General features: G+C 41.8%; 1 protein-coding gene across 1 annotated transcript; it reads left to right on the top strand.

The window, feature by feature from the left end:
- The first annotated feature begins 5,274 nt into the window (after positions 1 to 5,274).
- On the top strand, positions 5,275 to 12,916 carry LOC133912851 (uncharacterized). The gene is made up of 3 exons (XM_062355785.1): positions 5,275 to 5,471; positions 5,685 to 5,948; positions 12,501 to 12,916. Exons 1-3 carry the CDS (start codon positions 5,435 to 5,437, stop codon positions 12,701 to 12,703), a joined length of 504 nt encoding a protein of 167 aa, XP_062211769.1. The 5' UTR covers positions 5,275 to 5,434; the 3' UTR covers positions 12,704 to 12,916.
- Positions 12,917 to 13,321: the final 405 nt, after the last annotated feature.

The raw sequence follows: 13,321 nt of genomic DNA, 5'->3' as shown, positions 1-13,321 counted from the left end.
CTTCGTTGTTCGTTCTTCCTCTCAGGGGATGATCTACCGAAACCCGTACTATAGCATTGTGTTTCTGGGATATATAAACATCTCTGTTCAAACGGTTTGTCAAATGTCATAGCCAATCTCCTGGAACGCGAGCATCTTCGTTGCTGTGTCTGTTTGCGATCACCACCAAACCTAGCAGCAATCATTACTGTTTTGCCGCTACCTCAGATGATCCCTTCCAAAACCGACCAAACATTTGAGTTCGCCTTTCCGCGTGCTACACTATACTTCCCTCGTTTCACTAAAACACCACTGAAGCCCAACATCGATGTTAGTGGCCATGCGCCCGATCGCTGTCTTCGACGAAACCCGAGCTGCCGCTGCTATGCAGACTTACCGGTAGTATCCTTAACCTAAAAGCAGAACCCCAGCCATTTGATCATGGTTGATTGAGACTGGACCTTAGCGTACCTTTTCTTTAATCCAAGTCAATAATTGCATAGCATGCCAAGTTAGCACCACATCATCCTCCTTAGCCTAGTTAGCCATATACTTCTTGAACTTTGCACAACTATGTTGTCAAGCCTGACACAATGATTGCATGATGATTCCTATTCCCATAGAAAGATAACTCTAGTAAACAAGCCTTTCCTTTTCAACCTAATCCATCTTCTGAGAGTTCGTTCTCTTTCCTTCTAACTCTAATTTAGGAGATTCTTGCGTCTAAATTCTTCTAAAATCATGCTTATCCAACCATAGTATTTTTAAAGTGTTTTAATAATGTTTGGTGTTTTATTCTTAGTTAGTTTTTATTGTGTGCTTTTCCGGTGTGTTTTGAGAGCAGACGAATAGCAGTTCGAGGATCTCCAGGACCAAGTCTTTGAAGAGTTTGAGCAGCAAATTGGACGAGGAAAGTGTCCTTGAACATTTTTATTCTAGTTTTTCAAATGCGTTCTTTATTTCAAACATGCATGCTGTTAATCCTGAATCATATTTACTTATAGTACCTTATTCCATATATTCCTTGTTGCCTAGTCGTCAGCAGTAGTTATGTTGGTAGCTTATGCTTAGCTTTACACAAGGGTATGCATGGGTATCCAGTTAAACATGACTAATGAGCTATGCAACTATGAGTTGAGAATACTGGTAATGGTATAGCAATATGGAACCTTAGGCCTTGAGCAAAGAGGTGTTAGTGATGGTGGTCATAGTTATATTGTCGGTTTAGTGTTTGCTCAAGTGACATAAGTAAGGACCGGTTCATGGAGCGACAACGCAAGAAATATCGTACCAACCATGAGACCTGGTATGAGACAGGCTTGGTCTATTAATTAGTGGATTCCAGTTTTGTGCCTGCCAAACAGAAGAGTGGATGTGTGGGGAAGGCTAAGGCTAGAACCATTTGGTTAGTGGTATGAGATGTGTAGTGGAAGAAAAGGGTGAAACTTGCTGGAAACTACAAGGTGCAAAAGGGGGCTTCTAGGTGGCGTGAAAACCACTTTGATTGCAGTGAAACCTAGCGGGCGTGCACATACTGGATGAAACTTTGTAACGGCTTTGTAGTGATCTCTGAGTTTGTTAAGTGCTTGGCCGGCACGGCAATAAGGAAATCATGACTCGTGGGAAAAGCTGGACAACCTCTGCAGAGTGTAAAATCTGATATATCAGCCGTGCTTACGGTTATGAGAGACTTGGATCCTCACATGATTAGTTGGTTTGGTTTAGTTGGTTTGGTTGGATTCTTGGTTACCTGTGGACGGTATCAAGTCGGATGGTTTGGGAATCTGAAGTGGTTTATAGGAAGTTGAGAAACATACGGAGATGTTTCTAGGAGTTAAAAGTCTAGTGATGAATCACATAGTTAAATAGGATGCTTTTATAACTCTTCGTTAGTATATTTGGCATTTATGCAAATTTAACCTATTATAGCTTGTTCCTTTATTTAAGCTTGCATGTCAATTATTTCCCACACTTGTAGAGTACTATATGTACTCACACTTGCTATTTTCATCCAAATATACATCAAACGCTGCTCAGACAATGAAGAAGAACTAGACTATTGCGCCCACGAAGATGAAGATTGCTAGGCTGGTGGACCCCCGGTCGATTGCCTGTGGAAGATGGGAGTTTCGTTGTGTTTCGCTAGTGTGTTTTAGTTAAATATTTTGAGATCTTTCTATTCTGTTTAAGTTAAACGTTGTAATAATGGCAATGTGTGTGATACACTGATGAAGTCGCTACATGTATGAAACTTAATCCTAGCATGCATGTGATTTACATCTGGTTTTATCCCTTTATAAAACCGGGTGTGACACCATCTGCCCCTCTGTTTAGAGGTTTCTAGTACCGGCCTAAGCTTAAAAAGGGACTGGCCTTTAGTACATGGACTCTGGCGCTTGGGGGTAAATCTCATAGAAAAGCCTAGTAAAAAAGGTGATTAGAGTGTCTCAGTATAATTCGCTCCTCCACTTTCAATGGTCGGAGGGTAAGCATATCGCGTGGGTAAAGTTGTACAACCTCTACAGAGTGTAAACCTGTTCGAATAGCCGTGTCCACGGTCATGGACAAGCGAAAGCAGCAATCGCGTTGACTAGACTCTGGGTGCATGTGTCTTGATGAGTGATTGTGTAGACTAGATGTCTGGGTGATGAGGTTGCTGACTAAATTCGCCAGGATCTGTGTGGTACTAGAGGTACACCATATGTGATGAAAGGTACTACGGAGTGAGGTGTAGCCCCTCTCAGGACCAAAAAACCCACATATATAGCTTGTTACCTGGTTTTGAACTGTTTAAACTATTTTTAAGTCAGCCCTAAATGATACAATTGGATACCTGCATAAACCGTAAAGCCTTATCCTTGAATTACCCCACTACGTAAGAAACCAGCAAAGGAAACACCACATTAGTGGCGGCTGCTCAACACATGTCACTAATGTCCTTTCTGATCGGGACCGGATATAGACCCATCACTAATGAGTGTTCACTAGTGACGGGTCGTAACATGACCCGTCATTGATGATAATAGTGACGGGTCAAGTTATGACCCGTCACTAATAACTAGGTCATCAGTGATTGTTCGTCCTAGGCTAGTCATTAGTGACGTGTCAAGTTTTGACCCGTCACTAATGATAAGGTCATCAGTGACGGGTCGTCCTAGGCCAGTTATTAGTGACGGGTCAACTTGTAATCCGTCACTAATGACCAACTCTAATAACTAATAACGATATTCATAAATATTTTTTATTTTTATTTTATTTTTCTCTTATTTTTTCTCACCTCAGTAACACTAGAATAGAAATCATTGTACATTTCTGCTCAAGTTTGATGTAAAGCGTGGCGGCTATGGACACAAATGCGCATTCCGAAAATGATGCAGAAATTTCAGGGGGCGAGTACTCAATCTTTCAAGCCGTTTCTGACCTCGAAAAATTCTCCGAAACCAACAAAGTGTGGAGAAATGGATGTATTCTTTTTTTAGATGTCCGTAGAGTCAAAAAAAAGGTCAAAATCAGAGTCTGTATGCAAAGTTATGCCTGTTTTACTGAATGCACTCCGGATCACCTATCAAATTATAACCCTTGACAAAATTTGGTAAAATTAGTCATTAGTGACGGATCATGGTTATGATGCATCACTAATGACCTTTGGTAAAGAAGTTTAAAAGGATAAAATATCATGTTTCTATCACAACTACATGATAGCAGATGTGGTAAGATGACTACACACGCGAGGAGGAGGTCGTAGATTCGATTCCCATGGAACGCAAACTTGAAAATAATGTGAAAAAAGTATGGCTTGTGAGGCATATGGGATGGGCCTGCGTTAGGATGGTTCGGATGAAAAAAAAATATTTTTTGACTTTTTCGTGTCCAAAAAATACAAGAAATGTTTATCGGTCATTAGTGACGAGTCAAGATTATAATCCATCACTAATGTTTAGTCAATAATGATAGGTCACGGTTATGACCCGTCACCAATGATTGAATATTAATGATAGGTCACGGTTATGACCTATCACTAATGATCTTATTAGTGACGGGTCATCACCCGTCATTAATGACCTCATTACTGACAAACATTAGTGACACGATAAGAGTGACGGGTATGGGATCCGTCACTAATGCCGATTATCACTTATCACTAATGAATTTTTTTCACGTAGTGCCCCTTTATGTATCTATCAACACCTTGAAGTAGTATAGGACTTACTACTCATTCTTGCTGTCATTCAGATGAAAAAGTCGATACCAACTTCGTCAGAGGTGAAAGCGAGGATGAAGAATAGTCTTAGAAGTCGTGTCTGCACCATAAGCTTCTTGTGGCTTAGGCTTTTGCTTTCCGTTGTGTTTTATTGGTCTCTCGGCCAGGATTGTAATACAATATGTGATGTAACCTTTTGTACTCTGAATCTTAATAATTATGTACGAAGTTTGACTGTGATACTATAATTATTATATTGTACGTATCAGCTACTTGATCTAGAAACTGATACATGAGGTATAGAAGATCCCAAGATTAGGGTCTTACATCACCAGTGAAGGAGTTATTTTGTGGCCACACGAGGGGTCTTATGCAAATGACTGCATTTCTAGCACCGTATTGAAAAACCGAACCAGATCGGTCAACTTGATTTGACCAATTTTTGGTGTTCGATTCGATTTTTAGAATTTTGTGGTTTTGTAGGTTCGGTTTTCGGTAAAAATCGACTATTAACCAAATAAACCGATCGAACCAAAATCGTAGACAACAGGAAGAGCAACATGATCAGATGTCTCTCTCATGTTTGGTTGAGGCCACATTTTCTTACTATGGATAGTAAATAAAGTTAGGCTAGCTTGAGTTTAGGTTAAGTTTGGTAAATATGGTATTAATCGAAACCGCACCGAAATAAATTGGTATTAAATGAAACAAACCATACATTGACCGAACAAACAATACCGTATTTACTGATATACTGTACTTCTTAAAAAAACCAAACAAACAGTCCTAACCATAGTTTTCAAATAAAGATAGAATAGATATCCTTGTTGTTTGCACCTATTTACTTTTTTACCAAAGATTTTTCCTAATTAAGAACAACCCACCACCTCGAAGGATAAAAAAGAAAAAAGCACCAAGCTCTCAGGCAGCCTCAGAAACACAAAAAATGGTCGTTTAGGTCTTTTATTTTCTGCCGTGGCAGGGCTTAAAATCCTCGATGTGCAGTATGCGTAGGAATTGATTCAGACTCCAGACGCACCGTTCCTCTAACTTTAACGTTATCATGATATGTAAGACTGTAAGTCACTAATCTCATATATTAGCGACAAAATCATGATGTTCCCAACGCAATTCAGACCAGCACAGCCCCGTTGCTAGGGCAGAGTAGGCGGAAACCCAGACGCCCCGGTCGTCCTTGTCCTATCTCGCTCCCCTGCGCACAAGCTTCCCCTCGCCGCCGCAGCTGCCGGAGACATGAACCAGCCGGTGCAGAAGAACACCCTCTACGTCGGTAAGCGCAGCGTGTCTCCCTCTTCCTCATCCTCTTCCAAGCACAAGCACGCTCTCTCTCCCCCCCCCCCCCCTCTTGGCCGCGCCCGCCACCTGCTCGACGAAATTCCTAAGAGAGAAAGTCCCGGCGGCCATCGCAGGACATCGTGCTTTCTTGGACGCCGACCGAATCTCCATGCGGTGACTAATCCGAGCCTCGTTCTTGGCCGCGCAGGTGGGCTGGCGGAGGAGGTTGACGAGAAGATCCTGCACGCGGCGTTCGTGCCCTTCGGGGAGGTCAAGGACGTCAAGACGCCGCTCGACCAGGCCACGCAGAAGCACCGCTCCTTCGGCTTCGTCACCTTCCTCGAGCGCGAGGACGCCGCCGCCGCCATGGACAACATGGACGGCGCCGAGCTCTTCGGACGCGTCCTCACCGTCAACTACGCCTTCCCCGAGCGCATCAAGGGAGGAGAGCAGGGATGGGCCGCGCAACCAAGTAAGTCCCGCCGTTTCCTGTCCCTCCCATGTTTGGGAATCTTCAGTTATGCCCTGCCTTGCTGCTCGCTTGCCTGGTTTGTTGCCTGACTCACTTGTTAGGGCAAGGTCTGCCAACACTGAGTAATTTTCCTCTTGCCGAAAATTTGACTGCAATGCGGTTCAAACACGTGGTTGGAACATTAAGGATGGTCAATTTGTGGGACTGCTATCCTAATGATTTGGGAAAAGGGGCAATAACAGCGAAAGTTTTGGATTTTTATTATAATTAATATTTAGGGTTTTGTTACAATGCATTTTCTCCGGGTGCAATTCGTGGTGGTTTTAATGAGAAAAAAACTTAGAATGGTTGAAGATCCTGGTTTCTTGGGAAAATGCGAAAGTCTATGTGAAAAGAGAAAAAAAATGGTATTAATTTTTTAGTGCTTTCTCAGAATATCCCAGCGCTACAAATGTGTCGGTTTGATTCAGTTGTAACCATTTCTGTTTTAGACCAGAAAATAATTTCTTTGTGAATGCAGAAGCAGGATGGATTTTGTGCTTAAACTTAATTATTCCAATGTCAATGAGTTGTAGTTCCTTGAATGTTCGTTGTGTATAAGATTTAGATTTTGTTAGGTTGAATCTTCTAATGTCAACAAGTTATGCACGGAGCAATGGTTGTGTTAATGCTGCACAACTTTTAGGGCCTTGTAGTTCTCTGATGAAAATATGAACTCTTGCTTGGTTCGGTTGTTTCAAATCACTGTGTTAAAAAATCTCGGTTATAATTTGGAGTACTCCAAAATCCAAATGTTTCAATTAGCATCAGTTGTAGTGGTCAGCCTTGCAGAAGGAAAGAAATACTTGTGTGTTATATAAGTAAGATCATGAGCTTTATGTCATTGGGCTTTCTGAAGCTTTATATTGATGAAGGTTTATATCGTTCAGAGTTGAGAGGTTTTATCTTCACTAAATCGTCATGTGCTAATAGACAAAGTCAAATGGTGCGAGCTTTCCCTTTCAATATAGTACGCGGTTTGTGTTTTTTGTGGTGGGACAATTCATTGGTGTTCTCTAGTAATACACCAGCTTAGAATTACTTTGTGTTAAAGATACATAAGATGGTAGCATTGAGTGCCATCGCTACTAATGCACTCTATCCAAGCACCTTGATTAGGCTGTCTTTAGCCATAAGCTCTATCCAACCACATAAGTTTGTTGAACAGCTCTTCTGCAAGCATGCAACGTTGATCAATGTCGATGGTACCAATAAATCTTTTGTCTGTTCTATGGTTTCATTAATTTGTTAATGCTGAAGTGATGTTTGTAGATAATGGTATTGTTCCATATGTTGGTTTGGTGTTTAATGAAGAAAGTAGAAACTTGGCTTGCTGATTGCAAGGAAGGGAGAAGGCTGACCGTTATGATCCCCTTTTATTGGAAGCATGGGTGTCATGGTGTTCCCAAGTCGTTGCCTGGGTGCAAAGGCATCCCAAGTGGATGCCATTCGTGTTCGCCCCGCCTTCAAGAATCAAGCAAGTGTCTGGGAACTCTGGGCATCCACGGTGACAAGTAGGTGTCCAATTAAGTGATGAGTGTGAGATGAGTAGAAGAGAGATAATAGACAGTCGAGTGCCTCTTTGAGAATGAGTGATTGAAGTGGAACCCTAGCCGCAGCCTACGGCGTAGCTCCTGGCAGGCCTCTAGCACTCCCTCAAATCTCCATGCAAGGTTTGCCTCCAGTTTGCCGTCACCCCTGTCCCTCGAAGTTACCTCAGCTCCAGCTAGCTTTCACCTTCGACAGCAGCCTCCAGTTGTCTGTGGCCATCAGCTCCAGCTTGCTGTTGCCAAGAAGCTACAGACTCACGGCCTCTAGATCCAGCTACCCAGGTGCTGTGTGAGTTCTTTCCTTCTCTTCTCTGCCTATCTTTCTGATTTGCTCTTTGCCTCTTTCCTGCTGCTCTGCTTCCCTCTTCTACTCTCTCCTCTTCTGTCAACTCTCTGTTCGGCCTTTCTCTTCTATTCTCTCTGGTTCTTTGCTCTCTTAGTCCCTGGTCCCTGCTCTCAGTCTCTCTGCTTCCTTAGTCTTGTAACACTTAATATCTTTGCTCTCTGCTCTCCCTCTCTGTTATGTTCTCATATGGTATACAACTGTCATCTACCTCTCTGATTGCATGTTTAATTCATGCCATTATGCTTGCCTTACATAGGCCTAGGCCTTCCGCCTAGTCAACTAGGCAACCAGGTGCCTGGGAGGCACCGTGGTCGCCTAGTTTGAAATGACAAGCATCATTGTAGAACTGCAATGCAACAATCCTTCACAAGGAAAAGCATACCATCAGCCATATAACAATCCTTAACATGGCATGAAACTGCTACCCTAGGAGGTATTAGCAGTATGAACAGACATATTATACAATTATTTTAAATTTTATTCACGTTGCGAATATCCTTTTTTTTTTTACATTCAAGACCATTGACATTTTCCAATATTAAACATAAGGGTTTGAAATATAGAACACATGGGTTAGATGGGTTTATTGGTACAAAGCGTCTTAGATGGGTTTCTGAACCAGCAGGTTCACAGAAGTTACTTGCATGCATGGAATTCATATTAACATGTATTTACTACAGCGACTGGTACTCGGTGGCGAAAGCATTGTTTTTTTTCTGTAACTATCTTTGGCGTATTTGAAGTTTCGGTGTGATATCTTTGTCTCTCAACAACTTATCTGATTTCATAAGATTGACCAAATAATGTACGCATGCACGAAGTGTAAAGTAATGGTACATTGTAGGTCTTGCACGCCATCTTTTGTGATGTTTTAATTCAAGCATTATGGGTATACATAGTTGCATGTAAATCCTTTTTTTGATGCAATTCTTTCAATTTATTTATTGTTCTTGCATAGTTTTATATCCTCTATTTGGCAGGACTACTACATATACCATCATACAGTCTTGTGTGTATTTCCAATGCTTGTGGAGTCATATCTTTATTGTTCAAGTCTGTTTTGTCAAATGTAGACACAATTTATGTAATCAAAATAGGAAGGGTTGGGGTGGTTACTCACCATGTAAGGCCATCCACCACTATAATACCTCAGATTTCAAGTAAATAAAACATTGATCGGGCAAAGTAAAGAGAGGACGGAAATTTGACTTTTTGAACTGTAGCTCGGATGGACAATCAAAGACCGCAAATGCGTAGAGCTTGTCGAAGCGAGTCCGTTGGACTATTCACACGTCCCGTTTGGATACCGGATGAGTACATGGCAAGTCATTAAATCTGGTCCGTTGAATATCGAGTTAGATTTTCTATTCCTTTTCAATTCAGAAAAAGAAAAAAAATAGGGATGAGTCGGTCACTAGGGGCTCGACTCACCCCTGTTCGCGCTCGACACCGCTCCTCTGCCCTAGGACACGCCACCACCTGCCACATCACCATTGGTCACCATCTTCGGCCACTGTGTCCTGCTGCCTGTTGCTTGCGCCATCGCCCTGTTGGTCCCGGTGCTACTACTCGCATGGCTTGCTACTATCCCATGATGGTGCTCTGTGGTTGTTGCCCAGTAGCTGCTACTGCTGTCACCTGGTGGTGGTGCTACTACTCTGCTGCTGCTATGCAACCGAAGGAGAAGGCAAGAAAAGGAAAGAGAAGGAGGAGAAGAGAAGGAAGAAGAGGAAGGGGAAAGCTTAGGTTTCGTGAAATTTCGCCAAATTCTCCACAAATCCGTGATCTATGCTACAAGGGTAACCTATAATTAGTTACTAGACGGTTGTAGATTAATTTGTACAGTGGATTTCGCCATCGGAATTTGTGCTCGGTAGTTCGATGGTTGTGCAACAAGCTTGTTTTCAAATCTGACATTAATTGCTGCAAAATTGTGCCATCTCGTTAATAGGAAAGTTGCAGGTCTAAATGATATCATTCCAATGGTGCTAGTCTCAATTCAATTCCGATAAGCGATTTTAGAAGAAACCATCAAAACAATGCTGTTGTTTGGAGAAATCTGTGCAATATTATGTTTATATGTTTTTGACCTAGTTAGAGCAAGATTTCGCCCAAATCCATAATAAACAAATAAACAAAATACCGTGCAGATTAAAACTCTCCGGACAACATTATTGTTTTGACGATTTCTCCTAAACCACTTATCGGAATTGAATGAGCACAATGACATTCGAAAGATATCGATGAGACCTACAACTTTCCTATTAACGAGATGACACAATTTTGTGCCAATTAATGTCATATTTTAAAACAAACTTGTTGCACAACTATCGAGCTACCGAGCACAAATTTTGGATCCTCTGTCCAAATTAATCTACAACCGTATAGGGACTAATTAGAGGTTACCCTTATACATGGATCACGGATTTGTAAAAAAATTGTTGAAATTTTATAAAACCCTAGGCTTTCCACTTCCTCCTCTTTCCTTCTTTTCTCCTTCTTTCTTCTTTTTCTGGCCTTCTCCTTCGGTTGCACAGCAGCAGCAGAGCAACACCACCACCACCAAGCGACAGCAGCAGCAGAGCAACACCACCACCACCAAGCGACAACAGCAGCAACCACACAGCACCACCACCATGGGACAGCAGCAAGCCACATGAGCAACATCATTGGCACCAACAAGGCGATGGCGCAAGCAACATGGTGTGGTGACCGGAGACGGTGACCGACGGCGATGTAGCAAGCGGTGGATGAGCAGGTGGCGGCATGACCTAGGGCAGAGGAGGAGCGGCATTGAGCATGAATAGGGGCAAGTTGAGCCCTTGGCGGCCGACTTGTCTCTATTTATTTTTTTTCTTTTTCCGAATTAAAAAGGAATAGGAGATCTAACTCGATATCCAACAGCTCAGATTTAACGGCTCACCATGTACTCATCTGTTGTCCAAACGAGACATGTGAATAGTCAAACGGACTTATTTCGTTAAACTCTACGCATTTGTGGTCTCCGGTCGTCCTTCTGAGCTACGATTCAAAATGTTAAATTTCCGTCATCTATTTACTTTGCCCGGACAACGTTTTATTTACTTGAAATTTGGGGTATTACAACCGCATTCAACCTGTCCCAAGGTAGCGTACATCTGTTTTACAATATACCATCATTTGAACTTCGTATTTAGTTGTAGTTCAAATCATATGAGATGATGCAACATTCACATGAGTAGTTTGCTTCTTCAACTGGAAAAAAACTGTAATGAGAGCCTAGTCGGTCCTTGTTTGCCTAAAGGATCATTTATTGGGAAGATCTGGGAAAAATTATTTCAATGTGTTGAAATAGTTTGCTGGCTGGAAGGGTTTGAACTCGCAACCTCACACCTCCATGCCCCCGCACACGTGAAGGGAATTGTTCTTGCTTAATTGCATGCTGCGAGCTAAATGAGGTTGGTACAATTGCATACAAATAAAACATTCACAAGTTTAAAGTTCAAAAGAATTTAAATGTATTAACTTTTGACCCCTGGTTGAACCATTGAGGCACCTGTTGGACCATTTAACAGATGAACCGGGCAGCACACTAGTTCACTCATCAGTTCTGTTTCAATAACTACGATTCGGTGTCAAGGTTCTTACCTGATCTTCTCATAAGGCTCCAATAAATTATTTTAGAATAAAGGAACTAATACGGTCTAGAAATGAGTGGGATTCTGAAGTGTGGAACAGAGTTTTACTGACATCGAGTTTTCAAAGGCCATACTGCGAAATGACACTCCTTTAATCTAGGTAAGATGATAGGGATAAGGCAGAGACATTCGGTTATATACACTATTTTAGTGTATATAATGCCATATACACCAGCAGGTTGCCCCTAAGCTAACACATTTCATATGATTATGTCCTGTTAAAATTCGATATTGATGATATCTAATTCTCTTATTATGAGCGACTCATCAGGGTGTCATACTCCAGAATGGTTTGAGTTGGAATATTTTCTCAATTCTTACTGTATGAATTACTATTGTTTGGATGAAAACAGTAGGAGAGTACCCCGACTATATGTACTATGAATAAATAAATTGGTAAGAGTTACAAATAAGTTACACTCCTGTCGAGAGAATAAAAAAACTGAAATTTACATGTTTAGCCTTCTGAACTCTTCAAAGACTTGTTTGTATCCCCATTTGCCCTGTGCAACAGAAAAGAAAACTCTGAAGAAGCATTATGATAAACTTCAGATAGACTTATTTATCACATTCCAAGATGCCCAGTAGCATGATAACTGTTATTTCCTTGAAGCCTTTGATACATATCTTTCCTTTCATTTGAACATTGTAAATTTGTAATGCTCAATCGAAATAGATTGCAAGTTGGCAATACCACCTGCCTTCCAAGCAGTCAACTAAAAGTACATTCAAAAGGCAGATGTACTGCTGATTCTTTTATCTCTTGCCAAAAAAGAGCACAATTACTAGCTGTTTCTGTTATTTGAGTTTGTAGACATTTAGATAATGGCTGCTGTGGAAGTTTAACTTCATCTTAGCTTGTCATCAGCATCGATTGCTAACAGTACCTAACCTCATGGTTAAACATATGTGGCTCACAAGTATGTTTGTCTCTGTTCAGTTTGGGCTGATGCGGACACGTGGTTTGAGAGGCAGCAGCAGGAAGAGGAGATGCAGCGCCTGCAGGCAGAGCACCGTGCAGCAATGCAAGCAGCAGAGAAGATGCACAGGGAGAAACTGGCTGCCGAAAGAGAAGGCGAGAAAGACGAAGAGACAGAACCAATGGCTGCAGCAGAAGCTCAGGCCTTGAAACAAAGCTCCTAGAAACAGTGATGTCAACTATAGAACATTTACTGCTTTCGTATCCATTTGTCAATTACATCATATTCTCACCAGTGGATATGACTAACATGCTAGACTTGCAAGAGACGGTTAAGCGGAAAAGAATCCTATATCTCCCGTGAAGTGGGATTCTTCTTCCCACTAACTCACCACTAGATGGAACATGAAATATAAAAAAAATGGTGTTCTGTATTAGTTATGCTGTTTACAATGCTTGAGCTGGACCGCTAAATACCATTTTGGCATCATTTCTTACTGGTGATAGGCATATCTGTCTATACCTGTTCTGAGTTATAACGGTTTAGATCTAAAGATTTACACCGTACGGCGAAAGCTGACATGTGAGGCCGAGTTCAATGGCTACAATGAACTATTTAGGAGGTACTGCGATCTGCAGGAGCAGGAACCCCGCGGTCACGCAGCACAACTGCATGTCACCGAAGCCTCGCCTGCCTGCATTGTGGTGCAAGTTTTTTGCCTCAACACCCAGTCCATGCTCCATATGAGAACCGAAAGGCGAAAACCAGCCATATCTGTGCTCATATAGTACATGCAACCGCTATTGTTTGATTGCGGTTCTGGATAGAAACCTAGAAAGTT

This window comes from Phragmites australis, chromosome 3 (genome assembly GCF_958298935.1).
Source record: "Phragmites australis chromosome 3, lpPhrAust1.1, whole genome shotgun sequence".
Classification (NCBI taxonomy): Eukaryota; Viridiplantae; Streptophyta; class Magnoliopsida; order Poales; family Poaceae; genus Phragmites; species Phragmites australis.
Note: the sequence above shows the minus strand (reverse complement) of the source record. Positions and strands in the feature narration are given on the sequence as shown.